Below are 21,230 nucleotides of genomic sequence, written 5' to 3'. Positions count from 1 at the left end.
TCGGCTACCTTGAGCCATCCTGCGTAGAAGAAGAACTGTAGGAGAGTAAAGACCGGGATGTAGAGGTCCAAGTCATGCCCCGCGTAGCCTTTGGTGGGATCCAAAAACTGGCGTCCAATCAGGCACGCCAAGAAGAAGGTGTAGACAGCCAGTGTGACAACCTGAAACAGAGAAACCCGAGTGAGAGCCCAGAGCTGGCTGCCCACAGCAAGCAAAGCAGGGCAAGGAGAAAGGAAAGTCACGTGCCAAGTGTTCAATACCTGCGTGTAAACCAGCGGAATCCCAACCCAGTCATAACCAAATAAGAGGCTGCACCACGAGCGATACCGGTTCATTTCCTGAGCCAGAAACAGAGAAAACACGGGTGACTAAAATGAGGGGTGTAGTCATAAATATTTACTGACTCAGAATGTGGCCATACCTTTTAGGAATATGCCTGTAAAATGGTGGTTCTGAAGGCCACCCCAAGAGGAACATTTTGAAAATCATGGGCTACCAACATCATTCAGCAATGTGCAAAAAAAAAAGAGTAGAGTTGGACATTTTTAAATATTAAGATAAATCAGAACTGTATAGAAATATCCCCTATTCTACTGAATCCATAATTTCCAACATATATATTGGTCCAAAGTGGTGGTGGAAAGGCAGTGGTTACTATTTTAAATAAGCCACTTCTAGCCATTTTGGTAAATTATGTGGAAAGCAGATTATTTTTTGATTCTCTATCTCTTTCAAAAACATGCTTACTATAGATCTTAGAAAAAAGAGCTAAATACATCCTTAACCTTTCCCCCAACAAATGAAGACTTTAGAATGCTGATATCAACAGAAAATGTATCTCTGGAGCAGGAAGTACTGGGACCCATTGATTTTTTTTTTCCTCTATTGAACACAAGTTATTATTTAAGACTGGGCAAAAGAGTATATGTTAATCTGGGAGCTATTTTTAAAAAATTTTTTAGGAAGGAGGTAATTAGGTTTATTTACTTTAATGGAAGTCCTGGGGATTGAAGCCAGGACCTCATGCATGCTAGGCAAGTACCCTACCACTGAGCTATACCCTCCCCCAACTGGGGAGCTATTTTTAAATCATTCACTCCTTTTAGCCTAATCCAGGCAGAGGGCTGTCATGGCACAAATCTACCCAGCTCTTCTATATATTTGTTTCTCAAATGAATTCAGGGTTCTTTCATTTAGTGAAAACACAGTTTGGTTTCCAGGAGCGTCTGGAAAGCTGAATTAACCCTGGGAGATTCCAGTTTGGGGGAACTGACTGGGGAGGTTTACTTCTACTCGAGATTTCTTTCTCGGATTCTGGAGTTAGGGATGGCAGAGCCGCCTTGTGGGTGCCAGATCCTTCAGAGTCCTGGGTAGGTAGTGATGATCAATCAAGGAACACTTTCTTACACAGCCTATCACAAAGCCTAATTCGGCTTAAGACAGAGCCTCTAAGCAGCCAATTAACCTGAGTTAACCTGTGTACCCTTGCCCTCCCGCATGGTGAGGGTTCTGATACCCACCCAGTCTTTCCGGTTCCTTTGGAACCAGGATTGAACAAAGCAGACTTGTCCAGGTCCAACCTGTTGCATCCCGGTCCCTGCTGGTCTCTGATCTTTTACTGACAGTTTACGATGTACTTACAGTCATCAGCTGACTGCAGATCAACACTGTCTCTGATTCTGCCTTCTTTCCGGGCTTTAGCTGCGAGATTTCCAAACCAGATGAATGGAACCCAATATTTCAGATGAGGAGATTTGAGGTGGTCGAATAATTTTCTCTCATCTGCTGTCATAAAACCTTTACACAAAATAAAAATAGTTAGAAATAGCTAGAAATAGTTAGAAATAGTTAGAAACTACAGATGTAGTTTAGCATTAATATGTTTCCATAAATATTTCAGCATCTACTATGTGATCATATAATGGGGGATATTAAAGAAGAATAAAATAAAGGTTCCTGCCTCAAGTAGTTTATGCTTGTTTTAGAGATAAGGAATTTGTACTCACGAGAACCCCCACACACACCCCCACCCACCCACCCACACACAAAGTTATACATCAGTATACAAGGCAATGCATATGAGCAGTCCCTAACAGAAGCGGCCAGTAGGAAGTGAGGCGACATTAAATGTGGACTAGAACATCTGGGGAAGATTTCTTCAGGTTTTGGCTTATTCATCTAAAATTGGAAATAAGCATACTCTGAATTGGTAGGATTAGAAGTAAAAAGGTGATAATGTACAAAGCACTTAGTATAGTGTGAAGTCGTGAATCACACTTTTCCTCCTGACCCCTCCCTTCAGAGTCTTAATTAACCAGGTCCTCTTCAGCCATTCTTGCCTTGATTCCTTCCTTTTCCTGCCCTAGGGTTTCTCCCCTTCCAGGCTCCACCGTGATGCTCTTTCTTGCCTTGGATTATGGTCACATTAGACATAAATGTTTCCCCCGCTAAGACCCTTTGGAAGGGCAAAGAGCATATTATCTTCATAGACCCCACTGCATTTTGCATACACCTTAAAAGTGCTTCTTTGATTTTGTGAGCCTCTGTGTGTGTGTCTGTGTGTGTCTGTGTGTGTGTGTGTGTGTGTGTGTGTGTGTATTTGCTTGAGCTTGCTGTGACCTCTCTGAACCTCCGTTTTCTCATGTATTAAAGAGAGATGATAATATCTACTTCACTGGGAAATTGTAGAATTACCTGAGATGAGGGACACATGTCAAGAGGTTAACACAATGCTTAGCACACACTTAGCACTCAGTCAGTGCCAAGGCATAATCTATTATGTGAAACTTTAGTTATTCACCACCCTGGCAACCTGCACACCAAGAAAAGAAGAGTTTTGAATAACAGGAGAGGAGAAATAAGGTGGCAGGTTTATTTAATAAACATTTATTAAATGTCTGCTATGTACCAGGGTTTGTTCCTATAAAGATGTAGTTTAAAAGCTTACAGTTTACACTTGACTTTTTTTTTTTTTTTTAAGTTGCTGGATGGGATGAGGGTATAGCTCAGTGACTGAGTGCGTGCTCTGGTGCCTCCTTTAAACAATAAACAAACAAACAAACAAACCTAATTATCCTCGTCCCCCCCACCTCAAAAAAAGAGGATTAAAATTTTTTGATTTAGTGATTCAAATGGTACAAAAATCCAAAAGGGCCAAAGGAATTTTAATGGGGAAAGTGAGTCTCATTTTCCCTAACCAGTTTCCCTCCCTGAAGGAAACCGCTACAACCAGGTTATTGTGTGTCTTTCCAGGGAAATATCACAGATTTCATACAGGCCAAGTTTTTAAAAACAGAAATGGCTTTATATTCCATCCATATCTGCCATTTGCTTCTATTTTTCAAGTTACATCTTAGAGATCTGTTTTGGTTAATACATAGAGAGCAGCAGCATTCTTTTTAATGGCTGCATTCTACCTAGCCATGTACAATATTTTATATAACTAGTCCTCTTCTGAATAGACTTTTAAGTTGTCTAAATTTTTTGCTATTAAAAATAATGCTGCACAACATGGATGGACCTAAAAATGATCATATTAAGTGACGTAAATCAGAGAAAGACAAATACTATTTGATACCACTTATGTGCGGAATCTTAAAAAATATGACACAAATGAACTTATTTACAAAACAGAAATAGATTCACAGACATAGAAAACAAACTATGGTGACCAAAGGGGAAAGGTGGGGGGATGGATAAATTAGGAGTTTGGAAAAACAGATACACATTATTATATGTAAAATAGATAAACAGCAAGGACCTACTGTATAGCACAGGGAACCATATACAGTTTCTTGTAATAAGCTATAATGGAAAAGAATCTGAAAAAAATATGTATGCATTTGTGTAACTGAATCACTTTGCTGTACACCTGAAACTAACATTATAAATCAACAATGCTTCAATAAAAAATAAAATAAATAAGCCCTTTAAAATGCTGCAAAAGGGGAGGAGGGTGTAGCTCAAGTGGTAGGGTGCATTCTTAGAATACAAAGGTCCTGGGTTCAATCCCCAGTCCTTCCTCTAAAAATACATACATAAATGAACGTAACTACCCTCCGCCCCTAAAATAAATTAATTAAATTAAAAAAAAAATAAAATGCTGCAATGTGCAGTCCTTGTACTTACCCCATTGACTTTTTATTTTAAGGAGACATTTACATGTTAATTATGATTTAGTATAAATAATGTTTTCTGAATTAAAGCTTATTTCTAAAACTGACTTTTGCTATATATGAATTTTGAGTTACTTTTGATTCAGAAATACAATCTGCTTATGAAATTCTGATCACACCTTCAGATGAAAATCAACTTTTTTGTTTGTTTGTGGGGAGGTAATTAGGTTTACTTATTTATTTTTAGAGGAGCGACTGGAGATTGAACCCGGGACCTTGTGCATGCTAAGCATACATTCTACCACTCGAGCTATGCTCTCCCCGCCAAAACCAACTTTTACCCTAATGTGACACAGTTTGTATCTATTGGTAATCAGTTTATGAATTTGGTTTTCCTGCTTAACGTAACCCTCCCTCCTCACCATGCAGACTGAATTTTTTTTTGCAGGGGGAAGGTAATTAGGTCTGTTTCTTTGGTTTTTCAGTGGCGGTACTGGAGATTGAACCCAGGACCCCATGCGTGCTAAGCATGTGCTCTACCACTTGAGCTATACCCTTCCCCCCAGACTGAGTTATATTTATGTGATGTTGCTATGACAGGAAAGAATTCAAAGTGAGACTTGCCCGTTTTGATAGTCACTGATCCACAGAGCTTTGGAGTCACCTAGACCTTCGATGTGATCCAGGCCAGTGTATTGAGAATAGGGTCCACAGGTCATGGGCGTCTGAATCACCTGTGACGCCCATTATATATGGAGAGGGCGGGGCTCCACCCTTACCTGCTGAACCAGACTCAGGAGAGCAGTTCTCCACCCGGTGTTGAACCTTAGAGTCTCATGCGGATACTTTTAAAAAATACCAGTGCATTTATTTGCCTTATCCCCAGAGATCCTGATTCGTTTGGTCTAGAGTGAGGTCCAGGCATAAGCACGCCTTTAAATCTTCCTGGGTGATTTAATGGAATTGGGTCCAGACAGTTGCATGCTTACCAAGTTCTGCAGGAAATTCTAATGTACAGCAGTGTTTGAAAATCACTGCCTCACTAAATGAAGATTCTGTTTATTCAGTCTTTGAAATAAACAGAGTATCAACTACAAAGCCAATATTTACCAACAAGAGACTAGTTTTAGATAATACCCAGGTTATCTGGGAAGGGAATTGGACTCTCTCTGGCGGTCAGAAATAAGAATGAGCCTGAGAATTCTTGTCTTCTTCCTCAGTTCCTTTCATAGTTGCTGCCTGATCCAGATAATCTGTTTTTTTTTTTTTTTTTAAGACCCACACCGTGATTACATCTTATCACAAGAAGTTAATAGATGAACTTGACCTGTCTTGGCTCTTTGCTTAAAGACTTGCTGCCGTGGTTCTACCTTTTACTGGAAGCCTGTTTTCAGACATTTCATGCCAATTGTCTAGCAGTTATATTCTTGGGATTTATAGTGCAATTTAAAAAAAATGACCCCATTTATATACTGGCTGCAATCTCTGTCATTTGACCAAAGAATAACTCTACCTCTGGTTATTTTTTATTCAGGAGTATGGATCAGATTGTGCTGGCAGGTCCTTTCTTGGCTTCTCAGTGGAAAGCAAATGTGCAGAGTGAGGGTTCATTTAATGCAAACACTAAAACCAGAGTTAGGTCCGCCCCTGCCTCATGTGGCACACCCACTGACGGGAAGGGGACGTGGAGAGCTAGGAAAGCAGGTGATTTCCAGTGTTCAGCCCAGACGTACTGAGGACTGGGCTAGGTGCTGTGAAAGATGAACCAGACATGAATGTGTCCGCCGAGAGTGTTTAGGCTGAATAATGTTTATTTCCCACAGGGTTGCACATCTTATCCAAAGTAGCCCCATCTTTGGAAGCTGAATTATCGGTCCATTGAAAGAAAAGTCTAGATGGTCGGTCACATCAATTCAAGGGGCATTTGTTATGAAATGGAATGTTATCGCCGTCAGCACTTCAGGTCATTCTAACCGCAGACCAACGATCTTTTTCAGAATGTGGTCATTATCCTCATCTCTAAAGCTATGCTAACCACAGGTGTTGATCTGCTACAGTTTGGCCCTACTATCAGCTGGCTGGTCCTCGCGTGACCCGGCCTCCATCACATGTCTGTCTTCATGCCCCGCTCCCTCAGACCCTGGCCACACCCCTGACATCACTGTTTTATCTTGCCATTACATCTGCCTTGAATGTCTTGCTATCTCTTTTCCTTCTGGCTTTCTGGCTGGTTCAGCTCTGCTCAGCAATTTTCATATTGCTTATCCCAAAGAACCTTCCTTAGTATTTCAAACCAGAGTAAAAAAAAAAAAAAAAAAAAATATATATATATATATATATATATATATATATATATATATATATATATATATAAACGCACATATACATATATGTTTGTATTTACTTGTGACTTGAATTGTGGTTTGATAGAGTAGGATCTGCTACTTTAAGGCAAAATTTTATGGCCTTCAAACCAAAGGACCGCTGAAGTCCATTGATAAACAATATTCTGGGAATCACAGATTCGGTTGAAGCTGAGGCAGGTTGGTTTTTTTTTTTTTTTTTTTTTTTTTGCCTTTAAAGCAGAGCGTGCACATGAGACTCTATTAGCAGAAGAACTGAAAGCTCTGTGTCTCAAAACTTTCAGGCAGAATGGGTTTATTGCCCATTCTTTCTGAAAGAGAAAGCTGTGCATTCAGCATCTGAGCCCTTCTCAGAGAGATGACTCGCTCAGGAACATTGCAGCGAGCCTGGCTCATTTTCTCGCCGTGCTTTTCAAGTGAATGGAATGAAGCCACCAGATTCAACTACAGCTGTTCTTTAAGTTCAGTGGTAGAAGTTTAGAAATCTCTGTCAACTGGGAAAATGAAGGAGAGGCAAAACGAGAGTGAGAGAGAAATGGAATCAATATTGTGAAGGCATTGGGTATTTTCAGGCAGTATTCAGACTTTTTTTTTTTTTTTTTTTTTTACCATGAAACCCAGTAAGATATATAGTTGTAGTTCCCGAAACAATTATTGGCTCTTCTGCATGACGTGTTCTCTGATATTTGCTGTTCTGTTCCATTCCATTCCGTAAAAGATGCTGGCTGAAAGCCATTACAATGATTTAAGAACCTAATAATAAGTTACAACTCACAGTTTGAAAAGCTGGAAATAGGATATGGTTGAGTAAAATCAGTTTCTGGGGTAGCAACGCTGAACGGAGACCAAGAAGCTCCTCTGTTTTCCTAATGTGAGCAAAACATCTCTAGTCAGCCATATTCCCGTCTCTAAATTAGCATCCTATTTGCCTTCTACACAGGATGCACAGGAAGTATCATTCATAAAATCTGTGCTGTCAACTCCTCGCCTGTCCAGGTGGCCCAGAATTTGATTTGCTTTGGGTAAACATGTTTGAGGCAATTTTGCAGATAAAGTTGGAAGAGTTAATAGATACACTCTGGTGCAGTGGTTCCTAGACTTTGCTGCATGCTGGAAAGGTCTGGGGAGCCTTAAAAACTCCTGATACCCAGGTTGCTCTGTGTGCCTACTGCATCCTAACGTCTGGGGGTGTGAGCCAGACATCAGTACTTTTAAAAATTGAAGTATAGTTAATTTACCATGTTGTATTAGTTTCTGGCATATAACAAAGTGATCCAGTTATATGTATATATATATATGTGTGTGTGTGTGTATATGAATGAAATCTTTTTCAGATTCTTTTCCATTATAGTTTGTTATAAGATAATGAATATAGTTCCCTGTGCGATATAGTAGGACCTTGTTGTTTATCTATTTTATATGTAGTAGTTTGTATCTGCTAAATCCAAACTCCTAATTTATCCCTCCCCCATCCTGCCTTCCCCCTCTGGTAACCATAGATTTGTTCTCTATGTCTGTGAGTCTGTTTCTGTTTCATAAATAAGTTCATTTGTATCATATTTTAGATTCCACATATAAGTGATATCACATGATGATATTTGTCTTTCTCTGTCTGACTTAGATTACTTAGTATGATAATTTCTAGGTCCATCCATGTTGCTGCAAATGGCATTTTCATTCTTTTTGATGGCTGAGTAGTATTCCATCACACACACACACACACACACACACACACACACACACACACACACACCCCTCATAACTTCTTTATCCAGTCATCTGTCGATGGACGTTTAGGTTGTTTCTATGTCTTGGCTATTGTAAATAGTGCTGCTATGAACACTGAGGTGCATGTATCTTTTTGAATTAGAATTTTCTCCAGATATATGCCCAAGAATGGGATTGCTGGATCAGATGGTAACTTTATTTGTAGTTTTTTAAGGACCCTCTATACTGTCCTCCATAGTGGCTGCACCAATTTGCATCCCACCAACAGTGTAGGAGGGGTCCCTTTTCTTCACAGCCTTTCCAGCATTTATTGTTTGTAGACTTTTGATTATGGCCATTCTGACCTGTGTGAGGTGATACTTCACTGTAGTTTTGATTTGCATTTCTCTAATAATTAGTGATGTTGAGCATCTTTTCATGTACTCATTGGCCCATATATCAGTATTTTTAAAAGATTCCTAGCAATTTCAACTTGTAACAAAGTTGGGGACAACTGCCCTCGTGCACAGAGTCACACAGCAATCTGGCCTCTTTAGTCATCTTGGTCTGTGTCAAACATAATTCTTCTGGGGAGCTTGTTTAAAAGTGGACTTCTAGGTCCTAAGCCCCAGAGATTCACATGTCATGGACTGTCTGGGAATCTGCAATTTAAACCAGCATCCCTGATAATTCAATGAATGTGGTGGTCTATGATCATACTTAGAGAAATATTGATTGGCACATCTTGATTTAACTCCTAAAACAGAGCTGTGGGGAGCCTTCAAATACTGGGCTGAGACTGCCCATCCATGGTATTAATTCAAGGAGGGTGTTTCTACTGTGCAGTTTCTCTGCTGTGTAGAGCCAGCATGCATAGGTGAATCAAATTTCACTCCCAGGGTGACGTTCCATCTGTTTTGGGCTCATCGTGTAAGACTATAGACTCAGCCTGTAAAAGTTCAGCCAACAGAGAAAGACTGGTACAGCCATGAATGCCACCGTCCCCTTGATCATCTCTCCTGCAACACAGAGCAGTGGGGGATTTCAGAGAGACCAAGGAGTCCCACAGCCACAGAAAGAGGCAGGGAAAAACTTGAACGGCTGACCACAGGGCAGAATGTCAATATTAGACAAAATCCATTGGATTTGACTTAGGGAGAGAAGATCACAGATAAGTGATCTAAGTGTGGGGCTAGCCTTCCCGCCAGAGCATCCAAAGTTAGAACTTTTCTCTCAACAGCCCCTTGGCAACTGGGCTTGCTTGGTTATGCCTGTTAGCCTAAAACTCCTGATGGGGTCTTCACAGGCTCTCTCTCATCATAGCGGAAGCTCAAGGAACTTCATGTTAAGATTCCAGGCCTTTAAGAAAACAAAACAGTGCCCTTGTCTCCAATTTTACTGTCTTTTAACCACTCCTACAGGCTACCAAGCACAGAAGGAAACTGTTTTAGAGCGATAGGAATGCAATGGAGTGATGTGAAGTCCAGCCATAAATACGTTTGTGCTTGTCTCTCAAAATGATTCATGGGAGAAAAGATTTGTAGTGATTTTTCCTGATCCTTGAGGACAGGGATGGTATCCACTCTTGCTTTTAGCTGTATACTGTATACACTCAATAAATCTTTGTTAAATCAGCAAAGGCATGACAGACTTAGCAACAGATTTAGTAATGTTTCTTTTAGAGGAATGTATATAATTTCCCATTACCTATTTTTGTGCTTCTGGTGCAGAATTTTGTAGGGAAAGATTTTCTTCTCTTGCACTGTAAAACCCCAGAAAAAAAAGTTTTGACTCAGTCTCATACCATGACGTAAGCACCCAATTAAGGCCATTACTTGAATTGGCAAAGGTCTGGAACTGTGCACCTGATCGGATTTAGACTGAGACATCTTCCAGGAAAGGTGATTGAAATGACTGGAATTTTCCAGAGCAGGTTTGTAGCCAAGAGGGAAAATGACAGAGACTCCTTGGTTGCAGCTCCTTGAATAAATATAACTGTTTGATAACAGACCGGTTTGGAGAATTTTCAGCATAATAGACATTATTCTGCATTCAGTTGTTATATTTCTAGTTTCATGGGAGCATAAACAGAGAACTTTCAATTTTTAATATGAGAAATTTAGCCTATAACATCAAAGCATGTGTATTTCCCAGAGAAATGGTACTGTAATTTCCTAGAATAATGTAACTTGACCGTCCAACTTAAAGCAAGGAACGTTCAGGGACCAGCAGATGAGTGACCTAGCTCCCAGCTCTAGTCAAACAATTGCCAGATGCTTCAAAAGGAGGTGCTGGTCTTCATTCTCTCTGCCCTCTCACTCATTTCCTCCTGGCCAGCCCTGAATCTGGGGGGCAAGGGTCCTTCCCAAAGCAAAACAAAGAGGTTGGAGGGAAACTCCCATTGCCTTAAAGCCCACTGTTTCTCAGAGTGTGATCCAGAGACCGCCCCCCCCCCCGGCCTCAAAATCTCCAGGAACTTGTTAAATACACTCATTCCTGGACCCCACCCTAACCCTGCTGAATCGGACTCTGGGGCTGGTGTCTTGGGATCTGCGTTTGGAGCAATATTGATTTTTTTTTTCTTTTGGGGGGAGATAATTAATTAGATTTTTATTTATTTAGTAGAGGTACTGGGATTGAACCCAGGAGCTTCTGCATGCTAAGCATGGGCTGTACCACTGAGCTATACCCTCCCCCCTGAGCAATATTGATTTTTAACCATCTCTAATGGGCACTGAAGTTTGAGAACATGTCATTTCCCTGATAGGTGGTTTTATGGAGGGAAGTCACCTGACACAAGGTTTTTGGTGCCTTCAACATTGCCTCCTGCCTTTGCCCCCACTCCTTTGGGGCCCCTGGGCTCTACTTACTAGCCCTCTCTGCCCTCAGGCAGAGCAGGTGCCCTGGCTCTGGGCTCAGGGCATCTGCCAAACATTTCCCGCCATCCCTGAACTCCCTGTTCTTCCCAGAAACCTTGGCACTGGCGGAGGACAGTCAGAGAGTGGTGGAGGCATGTGCCCAGCTGGGAGAGCCTAGACACTGACCCCACGTGCAGACTGAGTCAGCCTTCTCTGTTGGGGAAAGGAGCGGGAAGGCCGGTCAGTCCGGGCCGCCGGTCAGCAGAGAGGGTGCCCACCCACGTGGGCGGCCATGGGGCAGCCAGGAAGGACCCGGACTCCGAAGCATGTCCCCCAGCTTGCTCAGGCAGTGGCTCAGAACCTTTGCTCCACCGCCTAATATGCAAATCTTGCTTTCCTGCGGGCAAGCAGATCCACTACTCTTCTGCCTTTCCTTTTAGGAATGTAAGAGATTAACTGCGTTAATCAGTGCCGGCCCCAGAGGGCACTTGCAAAGGCTTTAGCCCCGCCCCCTGTCTCCCTCAGTTCTCTTCCTCCTTCAGACCCGCCGCACAAACCGCCCAAAAAACTGAAGCGAGAACGATGCTTCTTGAATTAGTCCAGGCAGGTCTAACTCAAGTCTCCTAGATGGTAGCTCTGATCAGACGGCTCCCCGAAGCCGCCCTCCCATTCTGGAGCCTCCAGCACGGTCAAAACCTTGAATTCACCCCCTTTTCTTAACAGTCGCAACTTTAAAAAATATTAGTAACGAATTATTTGATGGATGCCAAAGCCTTTTTATCCCAGGGGTGAGAAAAAGGGTTAGAAAAACAAGCATCTCAGAAAAGACTCAGTACTTCTCAAACTTCAGTGTATTAAAAAAAGCAATGTCAGAGCATGTTTAAAAGCAGGTTTCCTAGGCCTTACACACAACAGTTCTGATTCAGTAGGTCAGCAGTGGGGCCCAGGAGTATGCATTTTAAATAAACAACTCAAGTTATTTGAGATGTAAAGGGTCTGTGGGTCTGTGGGTCTGCGGATCACACTTCGAGACACACATGCTCGTTTCAATGCGCATCAAGGAGAGATGCTTTCCATATGCCCTTGGAATAGTTGGGGGTGTTGGTAGTTGGGGAGAGAGAAGTATTCCAGTGTTCCAAATGCCTTGGAAAGGGGGAAAGGGTGGATGCAAGTACCTGACAGGAATTTGTCAAAGTTTGACAAGGAGTGAGACTTGATATTATGAAAAATGCTCCTTAAGGAAACGAGTTCACGGCGTTCTCCCATTCATCGCACAGTTTCTACTTCCTGCTTAGACCTGAGCACAACTCAGGCCTCGTTGAGCCCAGGTCTGACCAGAGGCCCCAGAGGCCTCTCCATCGCCAGCCGACCCTGGCTGCCTCCCGGCCTGCTTTCCACGTGGAGGTGACGCTGAGAGGATGAGACTCCCTCTGAGAGTTGGGCCTGGAGTCCGATTCCTGTCAGAATGCGCTCTCTTCTTTCCAAGGATGCGTCAGGACTAGAGAAATGTCCCCTTTATTCAGCCAAGTAAACCTCAGCCCTCACTCATCCATTTGGAATGGGCCAAACCTTTGTCATTTGTTTTCAGCACTTTATTCAGAGGTCAGAATTCTTACTGCATTTGATTTCTTTAGACATCGGGGTGAGAAAGTTAAGTTATCAGATGGCATTTTCAAGTTGGTCATTCTGAATCCGTACTCAACCGTTAAATTTCAAGGAGGTGTGGCAGTTCATTTTTTTTTAAAGTTCCAGCTGGTTTTATATCATAATATACCTGTGCATTTGTGAGGCTATTTGTCCTCTTCATCTGAATCCTTAACCAACTCTTTCCATCCCATTACTTTCTCAATACCCCTAATAACATCCTCCACACTCCTCCTTTCGTAGTTCCACCATGACTTTCCCAGCCTCCTGGTCACAGCAGTTGAAGAAGACCTGGAATGTCGTATCAAATGGGTCTTCTAACGTGACCAAAGGGCTATGTGTGCCATTGGACTAGATGATTTCATTATTAACCGCAAGAACCCATGTCACACCATGTGCCAGGTGCCGCTCCAAACACTGCAAGTATTAACTTATTTAATCCTCACAACAAGCCCATGGGAAGTGTATGAGATAGATGCTGTTATAAATCACTATAAACTCATTTCACGGGTGAGGAAATTGAAGCGTAGAAGGACTAAGTAACTCAGACAAGGTCATGGGGCCAGTAAGTGGTGGAGTAAGGATGTGAACCCTTACTCTGGCTTTTTAATCCCTGTTTATATCACCCATCCAAGAAGGCAAAACCAAATCAAACAAAAGCCCCCCCAAACCTCCAAAAACAAACAAAAAGTGTTTTTCTCAAAAAATCTATTTTCTACTGTATGACATGGGGAACTACAGTCAATTTCTTGTAATAATGGAAAAGGATCTGAAAAAATATATATACATATGTGTAAGTATAACTGAATCGCTTTGCTGTACATCTAAAACTAACACTGTATATCAACCACACTTCAATACAAAATACAATTAAAAACAGAAGCCACCCCCCCAAAAAAATCTATTTTCAAGGACATTTTAGAAAAGAAGACTGGATATTGCAACCTAACTTGAGACTGTACTCAGTATAAAGGCAGGATCATCTCATGGTTCCGGTATTTTCTGCTATTTGTTGATACATTCCTACAAACTCTCAGATCTGTCAACAACAGGAATGGAAATGTTGGCTCTCTGACTAATGACCAATGTGATCCAGGGCAGGTCGTAACCTCTCTGAAATCTCTCTTTTTTTTTTTTTTTTTTTTTGAGGTCCCAATGAAATAATATTTATGAAAGTACATAAACTGTAAAGTGCTAGGAAATTAAGGTAACATTACAGATGGCTTCAATAAATAATGATCATAATTATTATATTTACCTAAAGACCATGTGACTGTCCCCGACTTCATTTGAGGTTGACTGCCGCTTCCTTTGCTCCACCCCCAAAGTAAACTTCCTGAGGGCAGGAACCATGTCTTATTCATTTTTGCCTCTTAAGACTGTTTCTGGCACGTGGCAAGTAATCAGTAAATGTTTCTTGAATGAATGAATGAATGAATGAATGCATAAATAAAAGGAATTTTCAAAGGAACTCTGAAGGTTCTCACAGGGGCTGAGTGGAGCCCCGTGGAAGGAAAAGCCATTCACAGTACCTGCTTCCACCACATGGTCCATCGTCGGAAACCGCTTGTACACAGCCGTGCTCACGGAGCGGAAGATGAGCAGGGACGTGAGGTTGACGTAGCGCATCAGCGTCCTCCTGAGCAGGCGGCCGTGCTCGTCGCTCCCGTGGACACTGCTGGAGATGAGGAACATCAGCCTGTCCGGCCAGGGCAGGTTCACAAACTGGTTCCACCATCGGTTCACTACGAGAGTGACATAAAACCCTGTAGAGTAACAGGAAACTGTAAAGCAGTTTCTTCCTGCAGACACATTGTCGACACTGATGCTTTTAGCAGATTTTTAGCCTTTTTAGGGATGGGGGCGGGGGCGGGTGGTAAAAATATATCGTTATCCATATCTAATGGTTTTGCCCTCCAGAAAAAAAAAAAAAAATGTAATTTGTGCCTGGCAATGCCGTAGCACCCAGTAAGTGGCTATTAGAACTCAAATATTGATGGCAAAAATGGAGCGTTAGTCAAGAGAAAGCTTAATTGTCCAAGAGCAGATTATTACCTCAGACTTGTTTGGTGTTAATTTAGCGAAAGCCACCCTGAAGGTCAACCTTAAGGATGATTCTGGTTTGTACTGCAAGCACTGGCTTTTCAGGCATGCCTCTCAGCTTGGAAACACTCCCATGCAGAGTCATCGGTGTCATCGTAACGGAGACAGCTGTGTGGCTGCATTCTGCGTGTGACCTATACTTACCAAGCACAAAGGTTACTGGAATTTGTTCAGCATATCTGTCACAGTAAATTGATAATTTTTCAAAGTAACGTTTTTGGGCTCCTGTAAGTAAGAATCTGGAGCAAAAATAAAATGCACAGCCCTTTACGATATTATACTTCTGCACCTGCTTTGCAAGTGACATTCAGTGCAAACAATTAAGCACAAATAATCTCAATTTTTTTTTTTAAGGAGCGATAACTTTTTCTTTTCTACCAAAGCTGATGTATTTCAAAAGCTTTTTAATGGCTGAATGTTTTAAGTACTAACGTTTTTAGTACTTAAGTGTTATTGGCCATTAGACAATGAGACATATTGACCATTTGATTTTTAAATACTTCATATTTTTAAATTTTTATATGATTAATGTATTGGATTTGGAGCGAGATACCTCACAAAAGAGTTCATTTTTCAATTATTCATCAGATGTACTTAAAAAAAAAGAGCATCTTAATTAAGTGGATTACACTTATTAAGTAATTATTAAATAATAACCCTGGATTTGACATTTTGATCTTACTTCCTCCTGAATACACTGCTTAGCACATGCTTGATTACACATGTTGTGCTTCGAGGGATGTTATGACTGTTTATTTTAAAGCCTACAATTATTTAAAATATAAAACAACACAGACTTGACAATTAGAAGTTAAATTTTTATTATTATATTTGATGGGTTTATATTTCTATAATATAAATATTAAATTTATATTATAGATCTGATGCAAACCCATTTCTGGTATTGTTAAACATAAATCCATTTAATGGAGCTATTATTGATATTTATGTGGAGAGGAGGAGATTCAGACTCAGAAGAAATGTCTCAAGGCATGTTAATAATAATGATTAAAATCCCGAAAGAGAAGCAACACAGATGAATTCATGTAAACGAATGGATGCAGCTGTTCCAAGGGAGGAAGGATCCCTTGGAAACACTCATTATAACATGTGTCAGAGGACTTTGGGTCAGCAGAGCTTTGATGAAGGAAGCAGAGGGATACTGGACAGTGAGCCACCAAACAGACTGCAGATGAAGACCTGGGAGCTGGTGCTGACCGAGGTGTGTGGGGTGCTGAGTGAGCTTGGAGTTCCTGCCTCAGCTTCGGAGGAGATGTCAGAAATTCTGAAGTCAGGAAAAGCTGACAAGAGAGGCATCACCTGGTGGACAGGCCTAGCAAGGTGATGCTGATGACACATTACAGTTGGAATGGTTGCTGGTACTCAAATAGAAACAGTCAGAGAGGATTTAATGTGGAGAGCACAGACCGTAGTGTCTGACCACGCTAAGTTTGAATCCCAAAACCTGCCACTTACAGATTTGGATTTTGAGCAAATCTCTTTTTTTTTAATCTCTCTCATTTGTAAATGGGGATAACAGTATCTATGTATCAGGGGATGTTATGAGAATTAAAATATGTACGACATTCAAAATCACTTAGCATACGGTGTCATCCTTAATCAAAAATAAAGTGGTTGTTAGTATTAATAGTTGTCCAAAGAAAAATATATTTAGCTAATAGACACAAAAATTTTACAGAAAGCGATTATTTTGTCTAATCCATCCCCAAATCAAAAGAGATATAATCAAATTAATGAATTCTGGTTCGGTCTTATGACTTTTTGCTAAGTCTAGCTATTTGCTTGTAACAGGATTAAAGACTTGGGGTCATTGGTAGACATGAGAATAAAACTATGTCTGTACATGTCCACAGGTGTGTCTGCCTTCCTTGACAAATCCAGCCTGTTGTTCGTGGTAGACCTTTGATCAAGATATAAGGATCTATTTTAACAAGATTTACATTTGAACTTTAAAAAATGAAAAGTGACTTGAACTAATGCTTATTGTTATAAATGTAAGCACTCTTTAGTCTTTAGAAAAAATGTATGTATACAATTTTGTGGGGTATAAATAAGATGTTGGAACCAAAGTTAAGGCCCCATGGAGCATTTCTGGCTACGACCAACTGCTCTAAGAGTTTTCTATTCTGAGCAGCAGTAGCAGCAGTAAATTCACATCAGTAAAAATAAACTAATGAGACAATTATCCTGAAACGTCATGTGTCTTCCACCACTTCACAGTCTGGAGGATTAAATGACACATAAATAGTCCAAATAATATCATATGGAGAAGATATATCTGAAAAATTATGAGGTTTTTAATAAAAAATTTCCCTTTAAATATATTTTGCCAATATGTATACCAATATATACATTTGTTTGGAGTGATAGTTTTGATACGTATTTTACTTCTGGTCATTATCAGCCAGCCAAATTAATGTCCCTCTTCTTCCCATGGGGTCCTGTGGCTGCAAGGAAGAAAGCCGGTGAACAGCAATGGTACCCAAATTTGTTCACTGTACGCAGAAGGAAAAGCACAAACTGATGTGCACAGAACAGGTGGAAATACAGCCTCAAAAACCTTTAGCTTTTCTCTTTTAAGTTTTAACTTCTCCCAGAGAAGAAATGTATGCAATCATTATTAATAATTTAAAAAACTCATAGAGCTTCCCATTTATAATACTGATAAAATTTTATTGACTATAATTTTTAGTCATAAAAGTATTTCTTGGGCATAATGTTGCTCAAATGTCCTGTCAATCTGACAGGCATAGCTTGTGATGTTATAAAGAATAAAGATCTTCTTTTGTTCATATAATATGCCTGAACTCAGAAGATATAAAGAAAATAAATTAATTTTCAGGCCTTTTCTTTCACTGAGCTATTGGTAAGGTTGGGGGGGTGGGCACCATCTTGGATAAGATTTTGTCATTCCAGGAAAAAAGAAGGAACATTCCCTGAGGTACACCATTCACAAACACGTTCAGTATGTAGGCAGTCGCTACAAGTTGTCAAATCACCAACTCAAACTATGAATGACATAGTTGAGAGAGAGGCACAAATAATTATTTGTCTGTGGACTTTTGCCTTCAAAACCATCACTTAGTGAGGGTCTACGGATAAATCTTCCATCTTATGCCTACAGCAAAATTCTGGAAGCATGACTAATACCAATTAGCACCAATCATTGTGACCAATTAGAGTCTATTTGACATTGTAAAAATGGTTAGGTGTGGATTAAAGTGCCCTGTCCCAGGGAGAAGAAGGCAACAGAGGATCATGCAGAGGAGGAGGTCACATAATGCAAAAGTCAGTGGCAACTGAAAGGCTTGGATTTTTGAGACTGTATTCTTATACGATATTTGTTGGCCATTTAAGGACACATGCAAAGGAAAGTACCTGTATGTCAAACTTATTGCTGTGTAAAGAACAGCAAAAACAATAAATTCTCTGTACAGCAGTTTGTAGATGCTGCCTCTCCACTTGAGGAGTAACCTATGAAATCCAAAAAAAGTCGCATTTGCTACTTTACTGGAGTAAGTGACAGTCATCTTGGATAGTTTATTTTTTCTAGAAGAGCAAGAAGACAAAAAAGAAAAAAAAAAAAACAAGTAAAAAGCAATGTTTAGGACGGAACATAGATCGGTATCTCAAAAGAAACCCTCACCAGCAACCAGTCAGCCATCTCTACTTTTTGCCTTTCTCAGCTTGAACAGTTTGGAATTTGAACAGTTTGGGATTTGCATCTCAGTGCTAAATCTTTTAGTAGAAAAGGTGTGTGGGGGGGGATGTCTTGAAAAAGTAGTATTAGAAATCTTAAGCTTACTTTAATTTCTAAATATTATTTTCAGATTGTATAGCCATTACTCAACAAATATTTGAAAAAAAAAAAAACACATGAGCTATATGGTCTATGTCACAAGGCCCTCTGTCATATGTTTTCTTATTCCATGGGAAGATTTAAGGTATTGAGCTGCTGTATTAATTGGCATTTTCAAAAGCAGTGGCCAAACTTGTTTGGGTCTTTATTTGCTAAAGTATATAAAGAGGTATTTATTTCACCCTTAGATCTCCTAGAAGAAAGTTATGGCTCTCGTCTTAGAAATCAGGAGATATTGTTGGAAAGAAGCAAGCCCCTTGTGGGGATTTAATTGATGCGTTACTTTGGGTGGTTTTAATTTAAGTGTCTCTCTGCTCAGCTCCAAGTGCATAGTTAGCACTCCACGCACCTCTAAAGGTAGACAAAACATGGGGCCACAGTGATACTGAGAAAGGTGCATTTTCCCACTGAGAAGTCGCATGTAACGTGCTTAGGGATGGGTCACTTTCTAGTTGGAGCTGGAAAAAAAAAAAAACTGAGGCCATTATTTAGGATTCTTTCCACCTGGATCTGTTCCATGGATGTGGATAGGACAAGAACTGGACCCCAAAGCCTAGTTTTCAGTGAGTTCTCTGGAATTCCATTGCTTTTCACCAAGACATTGGTAAACATTCAGGTTTTCAGAAGACGCCCCAAAGCTAATCTTTGTTTGAAATCCCGTTCCACAGCTGTCTAACACTGAGCGTACGCAGAGAAAATGAACTTCCTTCGGAAACTTTGGGGTTCAGAAGGGTCTATGAGGAGAGACTTACAGAGATACTTAGACTGAAATTATGGAGTTTTTTGGCAGAACTGTGCTAGACATAGGTAATAAATCCTCTAGATTTATTCCATAAAGTAGCCCACAGCACGCATTTTATCATAAACAAGGAAAATTTCTGTCTTTATTCAGAGGCAGGGAAACGATCCAACTCTCATTTGCTTAGTTTCCCTAAAAAAGTGAAACTCTGGAGCTATGTTCACTTTTTTTTTTTTTTTTGTCATCACCAGACTAAGCCTTTAACATGACTGATTTTAATAAAGAAACCAGGACTTTGGGGTGAAAGTAAGTGGCATTACGAAAGGATGGGTTTCATATCACAAAGCCAGTTTCATTTTTTTCCATCTTTACTCTGTCTATTTGTCTAATGTGACTACAGCCAGAATTGGGAAAGGAGCGTTAAGCCTAATTTCATAACATTTTTTTCCTCTGCTTTTTAAAATTGAAGTATCTTGTCATAGCCCATTTCGTAATTGGTTCTCACAGGACACTGCAGTTTTAAATAACAGTCCTGAAATGACTTTCTTTCCTTTAACGGCTCAGCCTCCTATTTAAGCTCTGTTCGGAAAAACCAAGATCACAGAGAGCAGAGGTCAGAATGCAAACGCGTAGGTCGACTCTGTGCACTAACCTATTTGTTTGGTTTGGAGTCTCCGACAGGAAAGGAAATCTCCGGGCTCCCCCTGCAGAGGTGCCTTCGGGTCGGCGCTGTGCGCTCCGTCCACCCTTCACTCACGCAGAGTCAGATACTCTTTCCGTCCCCTGGCCTCTGAGAGGACCCAGGGTGTGGCGAGTACAGGGGTTAAATGTCTGTCCACTCGCAGAAGCCTGTTTATGCCAGTTTGCCCACTGATGACAGTGACGGCCGGGAACAGACAGAAGCAACAGCTGCTGAGGTCGCTTTTTCTGGCCTATAATTATAACTCCACCTGCCGCCCAGAGTACTCCTTTGAATGAGGAGTCGGACTTGACGTGCAGGAGGGTAGGTCGTTTGAGTCTGTTTTTTTTTTCCCTTTGACTTCACCCTGGGATCAAGGAAGAGGGAGCCATTGGTCTCTAAACTGCTCTGAAGAGGCGCCACCAGCCAAAAAAGGGATTGAGGACAGTCTGTGTGTGCTTAAAAGGAAGAATAAATTCTTGTGAAGCCATAAACTGGGGCAGACAAGAATGTAAACAGGATTTTCGCTCGTTTGAGAGGTATTGAGAATGCTCTTCCAGTAAAAACAACAAGCATGTATGTCTGAGAGTGTGTGTGTGCGTGTATTTTAAAAGGATTACTACATATGATGGCGTAAGGTAATGGAAAGTGGTAACACACTAATTCATTACATTTGTTATCCTTCCATGGGCAGCTAGAGATTTGTTTTAATTATTCAGAACGTTTTCTCTTAGGTTGATTGTGCTTTCATATTTTCCTTCTTGAAAGAAAGTGTTCACCAGCGTCGTTTAAGGAGTGAAATAGATAATTTCGGGAGTCCATTCCTGGAAGCTTTCCAACCTTCTAAAGGAACGTGTGCAGCAATCACTGCACCTTAAGCTTAACTAAAATGACTGTAAAAGACATGTATTTTGGTGGAGAGAGACAGAAAAAAATGATTGTTCTAAAATTGAAAGTAAATACGTTTGATAGCTGTTCTGCAGTATTTAAGTTTTCTATGCACTTGACTGGTTTCTTTATCAAACTGTAGGTACCTTAGAGCAAAGGCAGGGTTGTAGGGGTCTGATTTCTTGCCCCCGTCCCTGTTCATACTGGACATTAAATATGTATTTGTTATTCGATTATCACTTTGTCATGATGAT

The 21,230-nt window shown here is 40.7% G+C and overlaps 2 protein-coding genes and 1 long non-coding RNA gene across 9 annotated transcripts in view; 2 read left to right on the top strand and 1 right to left on the bottom strand.

Annotated features, from left to right (window-relative positions):
* Positions 1–20,108, bottom strand: part of BEST3 (bestrophin 3) — a 44,016-nt gene extending 23,908 nt beyond the window's left edge. The window contains 8 exon segments of the mRNA XM_032493788.1: positions 9–161; positions 261–338; positions 1,642–1,650; positions 1,652–1,797; positions 14,220–14,453; positions 14,935–15,029; positions 18,190–18,285; positions 20,062–20,108. Coding sequence (XP_032349679.1) covers positions 9–161; positions 261–338; positions 1,642–1,650; positions 1,652–1,797; positions 14,220–14,382 — 549 coding nt within the window. The 5' untranslated portion in view covers positions 14,383–14,453; positions 14,935–15,029; positions 18,190–18,285; positions 20,062–20,108.
* The window catches only part of RAB3IP (RAB3A interacting protein), a 149,245-nt gene that overhangs the window by 44,430 nt on the left and 83,585 nt on the right, over positions 1–21,230 (top strand). The gene's annotated exons all lie outside the window — the stretch shown is intronic.
* Positions 20,029–21,230, top strand: part of LOC116667778 — a 36,940-nt gene continuing 35,738 nt past the window's right edge. For all 6 annotated transcript variants that reach the window (XR_004324855.1, XR_004324850.1, XR_004324851.1 and 3 more), the window contains exon 1: positions 20,029–20,627. This is a non-coding gene — a long non-coding RNA (uncharacterized LOC116667778). The remainder of the gene's footprint in view (positions 20,628–21,230) is intronic.

The sequence above is a fragment of the Camelus ferus genome, chromosome 12, assembly GCF_009834535.1.
Source record: "Camelus ferus isolate YT-003-E chromosome 12, BCGSAC_Cfer_1.0, whole genome shotgun sequence".
Classification (NCBI taxonomy): domain Eukaryota; kingdom Metazoa; phylum Chordata; class Mammalia; order Artiodactyla; family Camelidae; genus Camelus; species Camelus ferus.
The sequence above is the reverse complement of the archived record's forward strand: the minus strand, read 5'-3'. Positions and strand labels throughout refer to the sequence as shown.